This window comes from Vidua chalybeata, chromosome 4 (genome assembly GCF_026979565.1).
Source record: "Vidua chalybeata isolate OUT-0048 chromosome 4, bVidCha1 merged haplotype, whole genome shotgun sequence".
Taxonomy (NCBI): Eukaryota; Metazoa; Chordata; class Aves; order Passeriformes; family Viduidae; genus Vidua; species Vidua chalybeata.
The window spans coordinates 973,704-995,988 of NC_071533.1; the positions used below are offsets into that span (position 1 = coordinate 973,704).

At 42.1% G+C, this 22,285-nt stretch overlaps 2 protein-coding genes across 32 annotated transcripts in view; one reads left to right on the plus strand and one right to left on the minus strand.

The window, feature by feature from the left end:
* The window catches only part of CAMK2D (calcium/calmodulin dependent protein kinase II delta), a 201,500-nt gene extending 187,550 nt beyond the window's left edge, over nt 1-13,950 (plus strand). For all 3 annotated transcript variants that reach the window (XM_053940026.1, XM_053940028.1, XM_053940027.1), the window contains one exon: nt 13,865-13,950. The gene's annotated coding sequence lies outside the window, so the exon portion shown is untranslated. The remainder of the gene's footprint in view (nt 1-13,864) is intronic.
* ANK2 (ankyrin 2) overlaps nt 1-22,285 on the minus strand; it is a 261,369-nt gene that overhangs the window by 14,478 nt on the left and 224,606 nt on the right. For 13 of the 29 annotated variants that reach the window (XM_053940017.1, XM_053940015.1, XM_053940011.1 and 10 more), the window contains 10 exons: nt 20,419-20,647; nt 19,004-19,129; nt 18,079-18,201; nt 17,265-17,294; nt 15,259-15,280; nt 5,561-5,635; nt 5,041-5,172; nt 4,513-4,659; nt 3,069-3,348; nt 1,108-1,387 (listed from right to left, as the gene is read on the minus strand). In XM_053940017.1, coding sequence (XP_053795992.1) covers nt 1,108-1,387; nt 3,069-3,348; nt 4,513-4,659; nt 5,041-5,172; nt 5,561-5,635; nt 15,259-15,280; nt 17,265-17,294; nt 18,079-18,201; nt 19,004-19,129; nt 20,419-20,647 — 1,444 coding nt within the window. Of the gene's footprint in view, nt 1-1,107; nt 1,388-3,068; nt 3,349-4,512; nt 4,660-5,040; nt 5,173-5,560; nt 5,636-7,007; nt 12,750-15,258; nt 15,281-17,264; nt 17,295-18,078; nt 18,202-19,003; nt 19,130-20,418; nt 20,648-22,285 lie in introns of all 29 variants that reach the window. The other 16 variants (XM_053940019.1, XM_053939994.1, XM_053939996.1 and 13 more) reach the window with 2 other exon arrangements.

A 22,285-nucleotide genomic window follows, 5' to 3' on the forward strand; every position in this document is an offset into this window, starting at 1 on the left:
GTATAAAAACATAAAAGGGGAAATAAATAAGGGGGGGGATGGTGGTACCAGCTGCTGTTGTTGTTTCACTTCAGTAAAAGAATCAGAGGGAAAAAGCAGTACATTATTTCAAGGGCAGCTGTCCTCCAGCAGCACTTGTACTGGGCCCTGCTGTAGATACCCTTTCAATCATCTGATACATTTTAAATTCTGCCTTTCCCTGAGATCCCAGAGGCAGAGCTCTGAAAGCATTCATTCTAGAGGTGATACCTTTGGCCACATAGTAGCAAAGAGAAGGCCTTGTTTCCAATTAACACAAAGGTGAAACTATTTCTGCCTCAGTACAGCTGCACCTTCTCTGCTCTAACTTGACTTATAAAGCTAATTTCCTGCACAAGGATGCCTTCTCCTTTTCTTCAACTTAGAACAGACAAAGCAAGCTGTTTATTCTTGAACTGTCATCTGCCAGGAAACTTTAATTCTTCACTGAAAGCCATATGGTTGCTCTCTTTCCTTGCTGGTGGATGTCTTCCCCTCTCTCCTGCCATGAAGTCCCTTGTCTCACACAACCCAAGACCTACCCTGTACAGTTTTTGATATCCTCTTCACTCTCCTGTCGCTGTATCTCTCTACTGCCTGTGTGCTACATAAACACCATTCTTTCAGTACATCCTTGGTACTCTGCAATGCACAGCTGCTGTCTCTTTTCCATCTCACTGACTTGAGAGACCTTTCACACCATTTCTCATGCTGCTCTGGGCTAGCCTTGCCTTTTTTTATGAGTTTTACTGTTATTACTTTGTCCGCATTACATCTGTTTCAGTTTGTTTGTGCCCCGTTACTGACACTCTCTCTCTCAGGCAGAGATGTAACTGTCACAGGCCAAAGGACAAAGAAGGGTAGAGCAGAACCAAAATTACCAGCCTAGACTTTGGGATCTGGGGTTTGCGTCAGCTTTGAAAACCTCAAGAGAAAAGCCTTTAGCTGACCTTTTAAACCACAGAGGGAAGGAGGAAAAACTCAGTGCCAGATGCAAATTAATTACAAATATTCTTATCTTAAGGAATGAGAGAGTCATAAAAATTGGTTTATTGGGTCAATTACATTGAGGCAAAGTTGTTGATTTACCTTTTCTAAAGATTCCTCTTCAAAGCCCCTTCCAGACTTTTCCATCTGCTCCTCAGTGGACTCCACTATCACAAGACTAGATCTCCTTGGAGAGAGGCTTTCCCGGTGGAGCTGGGGGTCCTCAGGCTCTTGGATGATGGGGGAGTCCCCTCTCTGCACAGGGGACGGAGGCTGCGGGTGCGCTGTCTGCGCCTCTCCCTTTGCCGTGCTTGAGTGCGCAGATTTTCCGCTCGCTGCTTTTCCAGCTCCCACGGACTGCTCTGTTCCTGGAGTCGTGACGCTGTGAATTACAGGTCCAAGTGAGTTACCACGTGCAGTGCTTCCCAATTTCCAGCAATGGAACATTAGGCACTGACCTCATATTGTTATGTTGTCTGTTGTTTGGCAAAGTCTAGAAATAACTGATACCCCTTGACAGGAACTACAGAGCAGTCTGTCTGGAAATGCCACCCATCTTCCTGAGCAAATCTCCAAATGGATATCCAACCCTTCCGTGCAATTCTGCAAAATCTGGTATTTGTAAAGAGTTTGCTTTCACTTGTGCCATCACATCTCTACATAGTACCATTTATTTTTTTTAGTGGGAGAGCCTGGATTGCTAGAGAAGGATGTGAGGCACCTACAACACTGAGCACAAGCTGTGCAGCTACAAAGTGGGAAAACCAACTTTCATGTAGAATTCTGGAGCTTTAGCAAACAGAAATTTAGTAGAGGTTCAGGTTTTGTTTGTAATGGTATCTTTATTGTTGAACCCTGATTCATGATTAATTGCTGATTAATCCCTAAGTTAGTTAAACCTATTATTATATATGTTACTGTGTAACACATATGCATCTAATTCCAGCAAATTTACATTCAATATTGTTGTATATTTCCTCTTGGAGCATGTTCCTTCTATGTTCCTATTTAAATCTAGCCCGATTTTTCCACCTAGTTCAAATTAGACGTGCAGTGTAGTGAAATTCCCTTGTCATCATTACTCTCATGTAGTGTCAGCACTATTGTCTCACAAGTATTCTCCATTCCTCAAAGAAATTCATTTCCTGATGGAAATCCTTAGGGAGCATTAGTATTTTTGCCTAACACAGCAACAGAAGCTTTCCCAGATGGTATTTTCCGTCTCCCACACTCTCTCCCAGCAAAAGAATCCCCCCAAGTCCATTTACTGGGCTCAGCTGCCCTTTGAGTGCTGGGAGCTGCATCTCCACATCAAAGCTAATCACCTCCAGGAAAATCACTTCTTTGGATAGGGATTCTTGGTATTTTGCTGGCTTATTAATACCTGACTCTACCCTGCAGAGAGGTCTCAGCATGGGCACATAATCAGGAAAGCTGTGGAGAAATAAACATGATCTATTTAAAATTCCATTCCAAATGACACCCACACCACTGACAGTCCCACCTCAGAATTCAAGTTTTTTCTGCACAGGTCCTCTATGTGTACTCTATCATGTGTTATTCCTGTAAGTACTTGTGTCTTGCCTCTGTAACACCTCGTTTCTGTTCCTTTGGCCATCTGAAATAGACTTTTAAAAACCCAGTTCTTAATAGGTAGTTATGAGTTTTGTAAGTAATGGTTAAATTGAAAAAAAAAAATTTGCCTCCATTGAAAAAGCCATCCTAAATCTGAAGAAGAGGTCCTTTTGGATTACTTTCATTAATATGTCATCACTTGTCATCCAAGACATGAGGACTGAACATAAAACCCCCTTCACTTCTCTATTAACTCTCTTTTCTTTCCTATGTACTAGACACAGTTATTGCTTTGTGCTCACAGTGACAGACTGACTTTCTCTCCTCAGCCTTAAGGCTTCCTCCACATGGATTAAAAAGTGAAAACCACAACTGGAGGAAAATTCAAGTGCATTCATAAGTTTCAAAGGCAGCTGTAAAATCCTCTTAGTACACAGAGCAAAGAGAACCTGCTCCATATGGCTTCATCCTGTACTTTTGGCACTTACAAATATTCCTGTTGTGAAGCAGATGGTTTCCCTGGCACATCTTGGGGTTTCCCTGAGAATTCAGCTTCTACTTGTTCCTTGTGTGCTTGCCTCAGAAGCTCAGCCATGGACACTTCTGCCTCGCTCCTGGGAGTACTGTCCTGGAACGGGGAATAACTGACAGACACGTCTTCCTCGGAGACCAGAGGGGGGTGCTCGGTTGGCTCGCCGTCCTTTGATAGTCTCTGCTGTTCTTGCTTGTGTCTCGAGCTGTACACTTCCTCTTGCAGTGCTGAAAACCCTTGCCAAGACAGAGAGATGAGATATATCCTTACAAGTCTGACCAGAATGCACAAGTCCTTCCCGTGCTCCATGCACATTGAAAATCCCCGGGCGCAACACGATACTGGAAGTTCTTGAACACCTTGAGTGGGAGGGCACCTGGCCTCCAGGAGTAGCCCAAGGCATGCCAGACTGCCACTACTATGGCCAGATTTGGACAGTAACAGGCAAAATAACATTTACTCAGAAATTTACCTCAAGTAATTATGCTTTAAACCCTCCAAGTATAGAAGAAGATTCACAACAGATTTTTTTTTCTAGCTGATTAGGATATATTTTAGTGATTTTTGCCCCCCATATTCGTTATTTATCTGCTTCTGGAAAAATTAACTGTATAAAAAAAGATGAAAACACTTCATAGAGGGCTAGGTGCAAGAAGTAGCTCATTTATGTGCCACAGTCACTGGAAATCTAGTGAACTCTGAAGAACAAATTGGGGGGAAACAGAAAAGCTTGTACTGAATTTGACCTAGACAGAGTAGTTAACAATCTAAAACTATTTGGCTATGATATGAGAATGCTAATTGTAACCAACAGCCTTCTTATTCCTACATCCACTTCAAGACTGGGACCTTTGCAGCTGTCTAATATGCTTCAATATTGAGTTAGGCACCCAAAAATGTCACTTCTGGAAAAGAGGATTTTATGCCAAATAATTTGGAGGTGTTTCTTCAGTTTGCAACCACTGGATCTAATGCACTGAACTTTCAAACTGAAGAAATGCAATAACATCCCAACAGAATTGCAATATCCTGGATACTCAAATCCAAAGGGGTTTTCTGTCAAAGCATGGAGTAGTTTCCCTTTTTTATATCTTGGTCAAATTCTAATAAAACCTTCTGAACTTTCATGAAAGCACTTGTATAAGCAAAAAAACCAAACTCCAAGGTAAACTGGGCAAATATTGCTGGCCACAGTGTTTGCTTCTGAAGAATCAGCTAAAGCTCAGGTCTTCTACCTGGTGAAATGTGACCCTTGTGATGCCATGCTTGCATCCATCCACATTGTCCATGCTTTCAAAATGGGATTCCAGCGCTCTGTCATGAGAGCTGACAGCTGACACTTCAGAGCAGAGTGATGCTTGGAGAGGCAGCCTAGGCAGCTTGGGTCAGAAGACACTTACCTTCACTGTGGTCCAATGCCAAGGACTGCTCCGTGTCCGCGTACGTGCGCGTGCCGTGGCCCTGCACGGGGTCTATGCCACTGGTCTCCATCAGGTGAACGATGTCCATGCGGTTGATTTTCGTGAGACATTGGGTCAGATTGGTATCTGTGCCATTGGAAGGACATTGTGCAGCTCAGTTAAGAATCAAGCACACTCCCTCCCTTCTCCATAGGAAGGGCATATATAGGAGACTGACTGATGTAATAAATAAATTATAGATACATTTAGAAGCAGTGCCATGTAAAATCTAAAAAGAACCAAACAGCTGCCTATAAAAACTAGCACTCTGGTTTTTTTCCTTTTAACAAATTTTTTGAGTTGCTGTGCTATACAGACAAGACTAGAAGCAATAACAACAATTGAGTAAAATCCATGATCGTCCTTTCTGTAGCCTAAATTTTCCCCAAATTTTCTTTGTGATTACAACACACCTGTCACCTCAGCTAGCAGACTGGGGACAGTTACACACAATAACTGGAGACAAACCTGTTGCATGTTTCCCATCCCTTTCAAGCCAGTATTTGAGGAGTGCGTGGCTCTGGTCTTGAAGAGAATTGGGATTTTCAATTCGGATCTGGTGAATTTGCTCCTCTGTGAAGTCCAGTTCTCTTGCTAGCTCTGAAAAAGAAATCCATCTCTGTAAAGAGGTCTGCTATTACTACTACTAATCCCCTGGTCTAATTTCATTCAAGAAAAGTAACTGTCTGTGAATTCTAGTTTAACTCCAAAACCTGAGAAAACATTTCCATCTCGTTCCATGTTACTTTCACTTGTCCCCACTACCGTTTGCTGCTTCAAATCTATTAAATCCACCATATTAAAGTCATTGTTTAAAGCAGGTTCCTTTGTTAACCCATTTAGGACTCTTGGTATCCCAAACAAAATAAGCTTCTGAAATATTTTTCTGAAACATCTTTAGATAATCAGAAAATCATCCAAAATAAACATGAGAGGAGTGTGGACCATTCCCCTCCTTTCTCTCTGGAGCAGAAAATGTGCACTTTACCTGTCCAGCTGAATCCAAGATGATCCGCTATGTGGGCCAGTCTTTCCTCTGTCCTTTCCTGATCATCCTGTTGATCTAAAGGTCAAAGAGAGCTGCAAGTTGCCTTTTGCAAGTTAAAAACCATTTCCATAGGAGAGAGAGCCCAAGAAGGGAAAGCACTGGTTTTTCCTAGCTGCTGTATCTAAATGTGGACAGGCTGCGCAACTCAAGTGAGGCTTGTAAATCCCTAGGTTCAAAATGAAACCAAAAAGCTTGTTTTTTTCAAAAAGCACAGGACTATCTAGTTTTTCTATTTGGAAATCAGATGTTCATGTGAAAACCTAATCTAGGACTGAAGCACCTACTATGTCTATTTTGGCCGGGCATTTTGCTCTAAAACTTCATTGTAAAGTTCAGTGAAGTTGAAGACTTTGACTAAGTCAAGAGCCATAGTTTTCCAGCCTCCTTAGTAAATGCCAGGGTTGAAGAATTCATCGGGATCAGTGCTTCTGATCATGTTCTTTGTGCTGTAAGGCAAGTTTTGTTCAAATAGTCCATACAGCGTGTCAGATTATGGTTTGCATTTGAAATACTGTTAATTTTAGTGTCCCCTTTGGATGGGGAGTGAGACAAAATACCAACAATAAAGGCAAGGAAAAATCAGATGGTCATTTGTCAGTCCTCATTCACATCACTAATGGTGAGACTGACAGCTCCTCCCATCCCCAGAGCTAATTTGAGGATGGTGGAATTTGAGTTTTGATTTTCCTTGAATGCACACGTGAATTGCGACACCTCTGAATCAGGAAATTGCTTAGGGTTCGTGATATGCACGTGTCATTCCGGCTCCTGATTTCCATTAGGGCTACTCAGTGCTAACACACAAGTAGGTGAGAGGAAAATCAAGCACCAGAAAACATGTACTAAAAGCGTTACTGGTGACTCAGAGTTTTCTTCAGAGACTGTCAAAAAAAAAGGAACATAAAAGGTTCATGATTTAAAACTCCTGCAGATCTCATTGTGTACCAACTCAAAAGTCTGTAAATTTGCCTGTCTCGCTTTCAATTGATGGCCAAGCATTTCATTATTAGTAGAAGTTAATAGCAGTAATAGGGCCAGGGAAAGTCAAAAGCCAAAACGTGCATGACCTAAGCAATCAGTTTAATGACAAAACCATACATATCTCTAGAAGTGTTTTTGCTTATTAAGGTAACACTTCCCATAAGCATTTATGGTTTGCAATCTTGAGATAGTTTCACAGACAAGAACACAGACACAAGACAAAAAAACTAAATACAGCTCACAAGGGAAAAAAAAGCACAACTAACCACCAAAAGCTGAAAAGAAAATGCCACACGCATTACACCTGTGCACAAACGCACACACATACACACCAAAGAAAACAAAGAACAAAAGAGTTTAATTCATGACATGCGTCGCACAGGGAATCCCAGTCGTTGGCAAATACCTTCAGTACGGTCATGGACATTTTCGTCAGGGATACGTTCAATCTGAGTCTCTACAGACTCATCCCAAATGGGTCTGATGTCAAAGATGTCTTCAGGAACTGACTGCTGAGTATCACTGGATGGCACATTTTCAATAACTGAAACTTCTAGGGCACTACTACTTTCATCATCTGAAACTAATTCTTGTTCTCTCTCTGACTGTGTGAGTCTTTCCACTAATTTAGAAGCTTCGTCACTAATTTCTTCAAAAAACTCTATGGAGTTTTTGTAAAGATCAAAAAAATGGTCCTTACTTTCTTTTGTGGGACTAAAAGCACTGTGGGAGCCTGTAGCGCTTCTGCTTTTAACTGGCAACCGTGAAGAAAATACCTTTGATCTTGCGGTTGTTGCCTCATCTGAGTCTAGCTCAAACTTCATCTCACTCTCCCTCTCCCTGGCCTCTGCCTCTGCCTCAGCATAACTCCTAGCTTTGATGGAACGTTTGGTCTTTGAGTCCACGGGACTACTGGCGTCAGATTCCGATTTACTGCGGCTGTCTGGTTTCGCAGGGACTGCGCTCGTCACGTCGAGCGCTTTGACTGACTCTGGCTTGTGGATGGACGTGTCTGCGTATGAGTGTTGTGGTTCAGCTTTTTGGAAAGCGGCTTTCACAGGAATTTTAGACTTTGGTTTTGCTTGGTCATCTTTTCCTTCACACTGCAAACTGTCCAGGAAGTCATCTGGGGAAAGGCTCTCATTTTCTGATTGTTGTGAGGATTGTGATGTGGCAGCAGCTGTTCTTACAGGGATTTTGGATTTGCTTTCACAGGAAGGCACAGTCTCCATTAGAGCAGTGGGGATTTCAATCACAGATCTCTGTTCCTCTGGGGAAGAGTCTGGGGACTCCTCACCCTGTTCAGAACTAACCAATCGAGTGACTTTGGAAAAATCTAATTCATCTTCTACCGCACACTGCTCGGGAGAGATGGGGCAAGGCACCTGACTGCTATCAACCGTGTCGGTCTCCATTCTGGAGAGGGGCTCAGCTTCAGAGGCAGCAACTTCTTTCTTTGGTGATTTTGAAGAAGCTGAAATACCCATTTTAATTGGAATTCTGGATTTAAGATCTGCTTTTGCAGTGCCTGTGCTGGCACCTTCACCCATCATTTCTTCAGATCTATCACTAGACTCAGGTGATGGGGGTGAATATTTCAGTGCATCTTGTTCTTGTATATCTGACTCCTCTGACTCTGAAGGTGCAAATGGATCCACTGACCCCTTCACCTTTGAAGATTCCACCTCTGCTACTTCTTTCACTTCTTCACATAAAGAAACTTCGTCCTGAGGCTCCTGCCCCACCTGGAAGAAGTGAAAGCTTTCATCTGGGTAGTTCCTTTTGGTCATGTCAATGGCTCCACTTCTAGTCATCTCAAACAACTTGCCTTCCTGAAAAAGAAAAGGATTTTGTTCACTGAGTGGCGTCCCTTCTTCAGTGGGTGTCCTGGCCGGTGTCGTGTCAGGGGTTGTGCCTTGGGATCGCCTGTCTACCATCAAGCCAAATATCTTTTGTTCCTCTTCTTTCACCCGAGCTTCAAAAGCTTCATCGTCTTCACGTATTTCACTCCACATGTCAGAATCCACATCAGTTCTAGTGATGACAACCTGACTCACCAATTTCTCTGTTTCATCTCTTATATCCTCAAGGGCAGATTCAGATAATTTTGTTGAATCTGAGGTCGGTGACCCTTGTGATGTTGTCTGAAATCCATCCTCTGGTTTGGGCTCTATTTCCATGTACACTTCCTCTGAAGAGCGATATTCACTGCCCATGTCTCTGCTAAGTAGAGCTTCACCAGTCTGATCTTTCCCTTCTGCAATAGAATAGGTTTCCCCAGATAACAAACTTCTACCAGATCCTACCTCACTTTCAGAGTCAATGAAGAAATGTCCAGAAGACACATTTTCGTAAGGGCTCACTATATACGGAGCACTACCATCATCAGCATCTGCTGCTCGGCTGTTGAGGTCTCCTGTGTCAGTGGTGAGGGACGAATACTCTGGTAAGGGCTCCTCAGCACGAGCAGCCCTGTGAGATGTCTCACAACCCGTATCTGCTTTTCCCAAATCCCTTGCCAAAGCAGAATGGTCAGTGGTGTCACCTTCAGCCAGTTTGCCGTCCTGTGGGACAGAGTACTCAGTGGTATTGTGTCCACGAGAACGACCATGTGCCTCTTCTGACACAGCTCCTGTAGAAATGACATCGCTGTGTGGTAACAGGGCCGCGGGTTTGACACCTTTTTCGATAGCATTGCACTGCCCCATTGTTAGGGAAGACTCAGCGTGAACCTCTTTCTGAGAACTGCCACCCACAGAGTGACAGGGAGTACACCCAGATCGTGTGACCGAGGCGTCGGGACTGACCATCTCACAGTCACCTGTACCATCACAACACTTGGATTCCGCATTTTCTGCTGACGCACAACCATCGGAAGGACAAGTGTCCATGGAAGGCTTACAGCTGTGCCCAAGAATAAGCAGCTCCTCTTTGTCACCTTTGCCTTGTGCTTTAACCTCACCTATCCTGACAGAGCATGGCTGGGAATCAATGGGTTGGAAACCTGCTTCATCAGGGCTAGAGCTGGAGTCAATACTAGATGGTAATGGTGAGGGTGGCTGCACTCGGATCACAGGCTCCATTAAGAGGCCTGAGTCGGCTTCTTTTTTGAGCCGAGTCAATTCTGGCTCGCTTTCGGAAGAGGAAGAACTCTTTCTAGATTCAGCAGCAGGTGTCACCACCGTGGGTATGCCTTTTTCTACTACAGCAGTCAGCTCTGCTGCTTCAGCCTCCCGCGAGGCTTCTGAACTGGCAACCACAGAAGATTCGTCTTGCTTACAACTCCTTTTATAATCTCTCTTCTGTTTTGCTTCTTGTTCCAATTCATCAAACATTTTGATTTTGGTCACCATTTTAAACATCTCTTCTTCAGGGGTGAATCTCTTCTTTGGTTCACTTTCTGAATCGTCCTCCGGTTCTTCATTGACTTCGGGGATGGTGGCTGACTTTGGTATGTCTGTCATTTTAGGTGTGATTTCATAGCTAATTTCTTCTGAACTAGGAGTTTCAGGGGAAACGGGGCTTTTCCCCGAACTCTCCATGAGGGATGTTTGCTCTAGACTGTCATCATCGGCACTTCCCTCAGGGTCACGGAGAATCCTGGAACGCACCGATGCCAGCTCTGGGCAGGCTTCTGCTTTGCTATGAACAGACGGAAGAGGGCCCTGCCCCAAAATACAAGCCTTCACTGTTGGTTCTACGGGGCTGCTTTCAAGGGAATCGCGGCAGGGGGACTCTTTCATAGGACTGGGCTCCAAAGAGTCGGGTGTTTTGTGTGATGAGTTATCTTCTAGCACTGGGCTTGCTTCCAGGGAGTCTTTATGACTTATAGTCAAAGAGTCATCTGCAACTGGGCTAAAGCCTTCACTATCATGGCTAGCAAGTGAAAGTTCCAATTTCTGGGGACTTCTAACTGTAAAACGTCGTTCACAGGCTACATCTTTTTCTTTCTCTAAAGCAGTGTCATGTGTTTCAGAAGACTTAGTGAAATGTGCAGTGGTTCTGGATTCTTTATCCCTGCTAATATCTTTCACAATGGAAGCTGAGCTACTTTCTTTAAGTTTATCAGCCTCTTCTTCAGAGGCTGGAGGTACGTGCTCTTCTGATAAATGGTCAGAATGAGACTCACTAGTCTCAGTAACAGCATCTAGCTGCCTCTCAGTAATACCTTTTTCATCTTCCTTTGAGGAGAGTTCCTTCCTAGAACGTGTTTCTGCTGTTGTGTGTACTTGAGGCTCTCCTTTAGCGTCTTCAATTTGCCCATCAGTTTTCTTTGGTGAGAATGAAAGGCTTTCTGGGCTCGTTTCGGGAGTCTCTGCCAGACCCTCATGCTTGTAACTTTCCTCCGAGCTGATCTGAGGGGTTCCATCAAGCAGGCTGCCTGGAGAGTCAGCCACGCCTTCGTGTTTAAGGCTCTCTGAGCTTCCATCAAGAGCAGCACTTTGCAGAGAAAGAGCAGGAAGGAATCCGTCTTTCCCATACTCTGTGGGAAAAGCAGCACCAAAAGGACTGGTCAGTACTTGCTCCAAGTTAACCTCTCCCTCCTCTGTCACTGAGAGGTGTCGGAACTGTTGGTATTTGTCATTATCCTCCAGTTCTTCTTTAATGACATCAGAAAAGTCTGTTGAGGTTTTCCTGTCAGGGCTGATCTGGAAGTCAAGATCTCCCTGATCATCAGAAGTCCTGCCCTTCCCAGCTGCCGTTTCTTTGGTACTTTCAGCAACCATTACCGGAGGGAGAGGCTGGACTGGCTTTTTGCTGCTCTGCTCTTTTACTTGGTCTTTGCCACTAGCTTTTTTGGCAGTTTCAATGGTGGAAATCTGAGTTTTTCCTTTCTTTGATTGTGGCTCTTTCTCTGCTTTTGACACCGTGCTTGGTTTGTCCTTCTGTTTGTCCGTCTTGAGGTTTGACGCTCGCTTTGCTTCACTCTGCAAAGGAATTGTTTTCTTGCGGGGAGTTTCCTTCTCAGGGGCCTGTTGCTTCTGCTTGACAGATTTGTGTTCAAAGAGTCCGGAAATATTCTTGGACGGGTCTTGCCCTGACTGGAAGGCTTTCATTAGTTCCCGAACAGACATGGTCTCTTCGAGTCTCTCTGTCTTAGAAGAAGGTGAGACGGGTGGCTGGGCTTTGTGTGCTACAGGCTTTTTGGTTTGCGCTGGTTTCTTAGGCGCCTTTTCGGCAGGACCTTCTTTTGCCTGAACTCTGACAGGCAGTTTTGACCGTACTTTTTGCTCATCTTCCACTCGTTTCTGAAGAGCTTTCACTTTATCTTTTATTGAGCCAATGGGAGTTTCCTCGATAACAGGGGACACAGCTTTAGGCTCTGGAGCACCTGTCACCTTTAGGCCAGGCTCCCCAGCCGGTGCCTCGTCTGCAGTGAGCTTAGGCAGTCTCAGTTTCTCTCCACTGCTGTGCACCTTGCCTTCCTTCGGCTTTGGCTTTTCTCGTAGTTTTGCCCTAAGGGGCTTTTTAACTTCTGAGGCTGCCTTCTGTTGCTCCTGCGAGCTTGGTTTCCCAGTTTTTGGAGATTCTTTTCCTTTTTTTTCAGAATCCCTGCTTACTACTACAGGTTTGAATTTCTGTTCTACTACCTCCTCTTGTAAGGCCTGTGGCTGTCCCTCATGAAGAGAAACGTGTGTTTTTAAATCCTCTGCGAGGTCATCCACCGTTCCTGCCATGTCTGGCTCCCCTTTTTTTGTTGTCCCTTTGTCCACCCTGACTTCTACGCGGCTCGGCTCTGTGACTTCTGACGGAGCGTTTCTCCTGGCCTCTTCAATTTCTTCATCGCTGACAATGATCCATTCTTCTTCTAAGGGTTCTTGTCTGGAAAAGGACTTCTGCAAAAGATGTTCTTCTCTGGTGTAGGATCCACCTCTCAGAATTTCATTTACTTTTTCTAAGTCCTCTTTCACTCTTTCAACTATTTCAAAAGGCTCTCCTGGCTCTTCTTCAGTGGACTTTTCAAGATCTTTCACCTTAATGGAGCCTGATTTATCAGAAGGGTCACTTGTCAGGATGGCAGTCATTTTGATCAGATCTTGTTTCATCTCAGAAACTTCAGACAACAGGTCTGGACTGGCTAGTACAGGGACTTCATTAACCAGATGGCTTTTCAGGACAGATGTTTCTGTAGATTCTGTCTCGTCATCTTTGATGCGAATGAAAAACATTGAAAGTAAAATGGAAATCAAAAATAGAGATTGGAAAATGTAATCAGGACTGAAAATGACAGTCTTTGGCTGTAGTGGTAGGAAGGTCAACAAAATGGGCCGGGAATGGTGGATCCACAAGATCTGAGGGTACAAGAGCAAAGCAAAGCTAACGGGGGATGGGAAAAAAAACCAACTGAAAAGGAAAATGGCAGGAAATAACTTGCTTCACTTTATCTCTAGAGCACAACCACACATACAGTATCAAAGCTGGAACAAATCAAACCAGGACACCACTAAAAAAACCCAAAACAACAACAACAAAATTTCAAATCAAAACCAGAAGAAACACAGTGAAGTTACACAAAGAGAGGCATCTCAAGATTGTTCAGATGTTACAGATCAATGTTCAAATAAAAAGAAAAACAAGAAAAAAGGGGGAAAGCATTAGAACTGATTGAAAGTCGATTTCCTCTAAGAGAAAGCCAGTGTTAGCAAACTGTCAGAATAACATCGGGTTAACAGTTTTGTTTTTCTTAATGACCAAAATAAAAAGCAAAAAGTAATTCTGCATTAATCTAAAATATGATCAAATATGTAGAGATCTGAATCAGCTGCAAACCGGCATTTCATCTAAGGGGATTTCACACCTACACAATGAAACAAACAGGCTTTTGTTTTAAGAGGCATGGTCCTTTCCTTGGAACATCCTCATTTGACAACTAATGAACTGACTGAGGAAAGAGAAGACAGAGAAGAAAAGGAGAGATAATAAGAAAAAACTGTGAATCAACTTAGAAGTGATTTCAGAGTTTTAAATAATGTAATGTATGGCAACCCAAAGTCACAGACAGTCACACTAGACACATACGTACAATTCATGTAAGGCAAGTTATTTCCATGCAAAGCAAAGGTGTTGCAAATGCTGCTGGGTATGTAGCTTTGGTTAAAAACAAGAGCTCTAAAAATTATTCATATAAATTAAAGGTACATGAAAATACTGTAAACATACTGTGGTGAAATATTTGTCTAATCTGGCAATCAATATACAGGAAGGTGGCTGCAGATAATTCCCATTATGCCATAACTGCCTGCTGGTAATATTTCATTTCAGTGAGGACTAGCAGAAAATGGATATTGAACAGAACAAAACGCTGGAGAACTGAAGCTAGTTACAAACAGAACACAATGCTTAGGAATCACAGATGGACATTTTCCCTTTAAAGGTAGCATGTCACATGGAACTTCACATTTCAGCACCCCAGTGAAAGTCAAAGAACTAATGCAAATAAAGAGACCTTAAGCGACACATAATTAGCTGTCTTTATTTGTCAAAATGCTCCATTTTGCTATGCTGTTCTCCTGAGTGTAACGAATGCCAAATATTTGTGCTGTACAATAATGAGGGCCAAATTGCTGCAGGGTATTGTGGTGCTGAAAATGTGGTCTTTTGGTGCTGCTGCTTTACAATGAACTGTCTGGTGCATGCTGAAATGCCAGCCAGTAATTTTGTAAATTTGTAATATGTACTTTCATAAATATCAAATGTATGACTCTTTCACCGGCCAACAATCGAGTTAATCAGCCTGAAGCAAAGCAACTCCAGTGGGAAATAAATTGGAAGTGCTATGCAGACAGTGTGTGGCTGGAGCAGGAACACTCACTGGGGGTTCTCTGGGGCCCTGGCAGAGGAGGCAGTGAGGAAGCAGCAGGAGGACAATGCGAGACACTGCACTTGAACTGCAGACGAGGCGAGATGTCACACTCCAAACTGGAAACAAGGCAGATGTCATGCTTTTCCTGAACAGATCCAAGAAATGGCTGCATTTGGAAGCAGCTCTCATTAGAGACACTTCAGTGTGTGCAGAGATTCACTTGATTTGCCTCTCCCATAAAGAAGACATTTGCAATCCCCCTGCCCATGGTCTCTCATGGTCATGGCCTGATTGTGCATGTACAGAGGGTGTTTGTGCTGTGCCAAGCTGTCAGCTCAGATTTCCAGCCATATTTCACCACAGTAAAGGGTGGGGCAAGGGAGGGAGGGTTAAACAGGCTGATTCCCTTGGACAGTATCACTTTTTGGCATGGTTGTATTCCATGAGATTAACAAAATAGATTGGAGTCCGCTTTAGGTTTTCATTAAAAGTGATACTGTCATCTGTCTCAAATATGAGCAAGAATGTGCGCCAACAAATGGAGAAAACAAAAAAAAAATGGAGGGATGTGCATTCATACAAGCAAAATAGCAATAGCAGGTTCACTAGGGATGTCAAAGGAAAGTAAAGGCTTAGATGAACGGTTTTAAACTGTATTACTTGTTAATTTACATGTTAATTGTATTGAATTGGATAGCTGCTGAGATATTAAATTGGTTTTTATTACGTTTTTAGCATATTGATGTTATTAGCAATAGCAGTTAAAACTTAGCTCTCTTTCATGCTGATCTTTACTCTTTACATCTCTCATACAAATTGCATTATAACATTCTCAAGAAAAAAAAAATCTTACTTTTTTCTGAAGTCATATCAACCTGGAAGAGGAAAAAGCAGGAGATTTAAAACTTCAAATATAATTGCTATACAGAAGCTACAGGTGAAATGCTAGTTGTATGGAGACGCATGGACTTAAATGGAACCAAGAATGCATTTAAAATAACAGTAAAAGCACGGCTTAATTTATTTAGGGTCTCTAATACCAGGAAAATGGTTACTTCACTATAGTTATGGTCAACAGTAGATGCAAAATATTGCAGTGCATTTTTCGTTAAATGCTCTTAGCAAGTGTAGAGGACTTAAACTTCTGCATTACCAGGTGTTTGGTTGCATTTCTCTTAATTTATTTCTTCCTGTCTAAAGCAAAATAGTCCAATATGGTTACTTGAAGGTATATGGTCCATCTGGAAGGCAACAAGGAGGTTTCACGCGTTCTGTTTCCTTGGACACATTCATTCTGAGAGCATGAACCACATTTTTGCCTCTGTGCTCTGTGATGATGAAATGCAGGTGCACCAATGATGGCAGAACTGCCCAAGGCATGACATGGGGCTGGATGCCATTAATAGCTATCGATACCTTTTAATGGAAGCTGTAATGGCCCTCACAGGCCCCCTTTTTTGATTTTTCAGATTTATTTGGGTACAGATCAAAAAAAACATACAATTTTGCTGTTATTCAAAAGAAAACACAGTCCTTGTCAATAAAGAATTGAACAAAACACAAAAAAAGACCATGCAAATTCAAGAAGCAAATTTTTGAGGTAGCTTTGTAATTTCATTTTATTTCAGTTCTGCTAGCATTTATCCACACCAGCACGTTGTTTAAATTTGGCTATGGAAAACTATGCAAAGTTAGAAGTAGCATTAAAGCTTTAATTTCCTATACAAACTTGTGGTAGGGGTAGACAACCATGAAGAATGCAAATCAGCTGTGCTTTGCTGCTGGTACAAGATACTGTGTATGGTAAAGCCCCCAAGGTTTTAGTGAGTGCTGGGAAGGTTTACATATTTCAAACTGTTCTTTATAAAGCTAAATACAATATGCTGTCTCAGTCAAGATGTTAGGAAATCCTTGCCTTTCCATGAGCTGACACTGAACAGAAGGGAATCCCTGGCCATACGTGCATGTTCGTACATGCCTGGCAATCCTTTAGGCTCACATAATTACATCTCAGAGTCAGCAGTGTGTGTAACAGATCCATAGTAGCCTGAATTCCTCTGATGCACATATTGCCCTACATTGCCTACCCTGCATCCCTAGGATGGTCTAGCTTCCCTCACTTTCAGTTCTTCCAGATCAGTCCATATTTATGTCAGCATACTAATTAATATTATTAACATAAAAATTAATGAAGTCAACAAAAAATAGTTTAAAAAGCTTACAGCCATCAATGAGCTTGTCTTTTTGTGCTTAGGTTTCCTATGCAAAAATAGAAGTCAGATTTACCATAGGAGTGGTAAATATTTTTGTAATGATAATAGAAAACTGCAAGCCATGCCACAGACTTGCTGAATCTGTTGTGCAGTGCATGGGAAGAATGTCCATCATCTTTGGGGAGCTGGCTATTCTCACAGTGTTTCCAACAGCTGAACATCATCAAAATGTGAGGATGCTTTTCTAATGTTACTCATTCGTGTAGGGGTCAGAGCTTAAGTACCATCTCTAAGTGCCAGACCGGGGCTGGGAGCTCAGTGGGGAGCTGATACAATTTAGTTAGTGCTAAAGATGAAAATTCTAAACCTTTTACTTGTTACTTCTGGGTTAACACTGATTCTGTACTGGATGTCAGTCATCCAGCTGAGTAAACCATAACATCCAGTCTACTGGATGTTATAAATGGAGAAAACTGGCCATTTTAACATAGGGGAAGTTCAGCTCTGTCTGTTCCCAAAGTGAGTCTGTGCAAGGCCCTCTTCACTGTGTGCGTAGCACTGAGCTAAGGATCAGTTCTGAGCCATGTCTGTTAGTTGTGTTTGAGCAACATGTGTAGGCAAGAACATGCAGATTTAGCAACATTACCTCTTCTGGTTCTGGATCTGAATCTGATTCCTTTTGGTCCCAAAGTGCCATGCAAAAAGAGAAGGGGGAAACAGAGCAGGCAAAAGGCAATTTTTTTTAGAAGAGAGTAGGACAAAGTAGCTTCCCACAACACTTAACAGAAAGGAAGAAAATGCAGCACATTTCTGCAGTTGATTTCTTATGACAAAAAGCAGCAAAATTGAACTGTCAATTTAAACACAAAAGGCTACAGAACCGAGCAAAATACAGACTGAAAAGTTAGACGTCTAGTGATCCTTATTTGTACCAAAACTTTAAATAGACACATGCATTTTCACCCATAAATTAGCATATAAAACCACTTAAAATATTCAAGAACTATTACAATTTAAAGTCACAAAAATGTTGAGATGCTTTGTTTAAAAGTTATACTAAAACGCTATAATAAAGATTTACTATATTCTAAAAATGCTGAGAAGAAAATGATCATCATTTTGGGCAAATATGTCTCTAAAAGGCATGCACCTTCTAATCTGACCAGGAAAGAAAAAAAAAAAAAAACCTTTGTGTTTTCAGAGAATAAACATAAACCGACACTTTCTAAGGAAACAAGAGCACTGCCACTCATCTCTTCTGAGTCCTCAGGAAATACCTGATGATGTTTTCAAACTCTGGCATTAGGAGTACCAAACTCAAGACACCGAAAGTCCTTGTGTGGAATTTTCTCCTCTTTCAAACCCCTGCCCACAAAGCTTTAACCCTGTTTTGCCCTCCTCCTTATTTCTTGTTTGTTTGATAATGCTGATGCCTACGGCTGGGTATAATTTCACAGTACCTTTGTGTAAATGGGTAAAGTGATGTTTAAATTACATATGGCTTGATGAACGAGGCCTCTGGTAGACTTTGGCTCCTTCATGAATGATAATCGTCCGCAGGGCTCTTGAGTGCTATCTCGGACCTGGCACAGTAAAAATACACACATTTAACCTGCTGCCCTGCTGTGTGAGCTACTTGTGTCTCTCAAAAACTATTCAGCAGGAGGGACCAGATGGGGAGAAAAAGTCCACATAGGCAAAAATAATGTGTTTTCACTTCTTTCCCCGTTGTTTGGAAATGTACGTATGGATGTATTTGTGTATTCAATATATGTTGAAGGTTGTTGGTGGAAAATTCAGCAGGGGGGAAAATCTGCAAAGCCAAAGGAAGGCAGTGGCACAGATAAATTTTTAAATTAAAACAAGCTTACAAAATATTGCTTGTAAGGAGGAAGAAAGTTTAAAATTTGTCTAGCGGCACACAGCAAATATAACACAATGACAGAGTGGGTTGATTTTCTCCCCTGGAAGTTTCCATTCATAAATCATTTCTCTAAGAGTGTTATGTATATAATGGTAATAGTTTCCTCCTTTGTAGTGGGAATTTCTGGGTAGAAGGAAAAGTTTGTGGAAGAGGTTTCCAGTGCTCTCTAATCTCCCTCTCAGAAGAGGTGGTGATGGTGGCTCAGTGACAGCAGCCCTTCTGACCACAGTGGGTTAACACATTACTTAATTTGAGAGAAATGAAGGGTTTTTAGTTTGGCTTTTATTTTACAAATTTTCCTACTCATAAAAAAAAGTTTTTTAAATGGAATAGTACAGGGACAAAATTAGGTTCCAGTTGTGAATTGATATAAATTGATATAAAGTCTGGTTTTCCTTTGTTCACAAAAAATATGGTGACATGATAACTTGAAATACCCAAAAAGGAGCCAGCAACATTACCTTAACAAACAGAGGAAGTCTATTTTCTTTGAAGGCAAAGAAACTGAATATATGGTGCTGCCCACTCTTTGTGAGTGGCACTAGATTGCCAAAGCAGTCAACGTAGATGGGTTTTCCTTCCAACACCTGTTGGAAAGGAAAAAAAGCAAGCTGTCAATTAATCCTTGTGAGGTGATTAGGATTGCTTCTTAAGGACAGCTCTACAACAGTTCAAATAAGTTTCTGGAATTGTTAGGACGTGTCAGCATTTACAAGATTTTTTATGTACAGTGACCTAAAATGTGCGGAAACATTTCAGATTATTAAATTCCAAAGAGACTAGATTGCTAATTTAGTAATAATAGTGCAGTACTTTAAATGACAAAAATCCGGGGAAACTTTTAAACCTAGATTTTAATTTTGATTTTTGATTGACTCAAATTTTAGCATACTTTGCTAACCTGGCCTCAATAGCACAGTCAAAGAAATATTCTCTTCAGCCATCAGAACTCAGAGTGTGTGCCTACTGAGTCCATTTATTTCAGCTGGATCTGTAGAGGCCTAAGAGCTTTTGAAAGGCAGGCCTCAGGTAAATATCCCTCTGAAATCTCTCTATAATGGCACCGTTTGTATCTTCAGATTGCTGCTGCTATGGCCCCTCCACATGTTTGAATATCAGATCAGCAGTTTAGGAAGTGTTCCTTTCAAAGTGCAAATCCATTTGCGGCTCATCCTTACTTTCCAGAAATTCAACCTTGCCATTCAGTTTGATAAGCCCATACTTCATCTTGCTGCTCTGCACAAGAGATGCCTGTCAGAGCTTCAGGAGCAGTGAGGACAATTCTTTCAAAGGTGGGATTCTCGTGGAAAAGAGACTGAACTAAGCAGAATGTGCCATGTAAGTTAAAGCACCTTCAATTTGTCATCCCTTCTGAGGAAGCTGACAGAGCCAGAAAAACTGCATTTAGCAGGCAGTTTGCTGAATTCCACACAGGAAAGCTTTTCCCTGCTCAGCAACATATTTAACGCAATTTTATTTTTGTAAAGTAGAGTATTAATCAAACCTGCTACTTTAACTTCTTGGTATGTGAATGTGCTGACAAACTGTGACTCCTGTCAGCTGCCTTTCTGGTCAGCGATGTGCATTTATGGGGTTGCTGGAAGTCAGGATTTAGCCATTGTTTTTGGCTCCAACCCTCTCCCTCTAGCACTGTGGGCTGAGTTTGTCGGTTGCTCTCTGGGAATAGGGGTTCCTCACTACTTTTTCCTTACACCTGACAAAAGTCCAAGTTTCCATCTTATCATGGCTGCTGATGCTGCATTATGACAGTACTTGTTGAGAGATTATTTTTCATTCCTTGTAGATAGAAGGCAGAAAATACTAGTTTAAAAGCAGACGCTAGAAAATGGAGAAAACTTAAAGTCTTGTACAGTACCTCTACGTCCCTGCTTCTGGCAACTTCAGCAAAGTTTTCTTGTTGTTCTAGAGTTTTATCCACCTTGTCATCTGTCATACAGAAACATCTTAACCGTGCTTCAATGGGATCATGAGATTTGGCAAACACCACAAATTTGGCCATGTAGGGGACACAGATAATTTCTCTGTACACTTGGGAAGCAAAAGTAACAGACTCTTGTGTCTGACGACAGTCTATCAACCAAAATCTGTAAAAGAAAATGAAGAGTTGTGCCATGAGCAGAGAAGGATTTAAGAAAGGAAATTCTGTGTTTCTCCATCCTGGCAGCATTAGCTGGTAACCAGAGCAATGGGACACAAGAAGTCAGAGGAGTAGAAATGGAATAGTCACTTTTGGTTTTTGTCTCCCACCCAACTTAAAGGAAATAGCAGTCAATTCCTTACATACAACAGCAAAACCTGAGGTCTTTAGGTGAACGTAAATTACTTTGTCCACTGTGCAAAGCTGCATGCAAAATCAGAAATCATTCCTATGTGAATTTAGTCACCAAGCATTTTCCAAGGAATAACACGTCCTGCCTTCTTTACCAGTTACCACTTGAGCTTCTCTGGAGCTGATGCCATTTCTTTGCAATAAAATCCACTGTGTGGGTGGAAAGCTCAAGTTTCCCAGCTGGCGGATGAAGGCGGAAGTCAGGAGAGGTCAGAGACAGCTCAAAAGCTGCTCTGATCTATAGGGGTGTTATTCTTCACGGTGGATTACATGGCATTATAACCCCAAAGCACACTTTTGGAGTGTGACTGCTCTGCACTTACTCATCTGCAGCTGAATAACAGCAAATTCCATGCTGCTCTCATCTTTGGAATGCTTAGCAGGCATTCTAAACGCTCAAAACCCCAGGCTGCTGACATTTGCAAGAGAAAAAACATGTGTGCTACAGAAAGGGTCTGCACACTGATCCTTTCCTTTTCCTGCGTGGGAGAATTGTGCTGTGCTGTACTGCAACTGGAGAGGCCACATCCTCTGAGAAACCAACAGATGCCTCAGTGATTTGCTGTCAAACACCAGGGGCTAAAAAGCCCCAACAGATATTAAGTATTTTAAAAGCTGCAGCTCAGGAAATGGAAAACAAACACTGCGCCTCCAAGTCTGTAGTGTAATTCACATGGCAAGTATATCTCTTTCCCAAGCTCATTTTGGACAGAATTAGTTTTATGAGTGGTAAAATTGTTGTCCATCATAAATGCTTAACTAGACATAAAAAATTACTGTGAATAGCAAAGAGCCAGAAATTAGATAAAAAATCCCCTTTTTAAATTGTGCCAGCATTTTAAATCATGTCTGGGGCAAAGTTGATAGTTGAACATTCATTTAGATTAAGAGGAAGAGGCAGAACCCATTAAAATCTCTACATGGCATCCTGCGTGTATCACAGAACGTTTACAATAGTAATTAATTTTCATGGCATCATCAGGATTAAGAAAGATCTACTACAAATATGAATTGTAGGACCATAAAGTGCCACCCCTCATTCTGGCTATCATGTGTAGTCCTCTGCTGCTGGGGACTTGACAGTTTTCGGGATTTGGACCTCTCAAACTCTGTGTCTTGTGTCCACACGTGGTTCTTAAATTAGCCTTTAATTCCTGCCTTTGCACAGACCTCTGCAGCAGCAGCACTGAGCTGAATGCACTGTAAGATCCCCCTCTCGTGGCCACTGCTGCTACAGTGGAATGTTCAATTACACCAAAGAGGAACATGCATCAGCAAAGCAGCAGCAGAAAAACAGCCCTTTCTGAACTGAGAAAGGATAAAAAAATAATGCTGTATTTCACCTAATGTTAAACAGGACGTTGGACTGCAAGAGCTGATCTCATTTTAACAC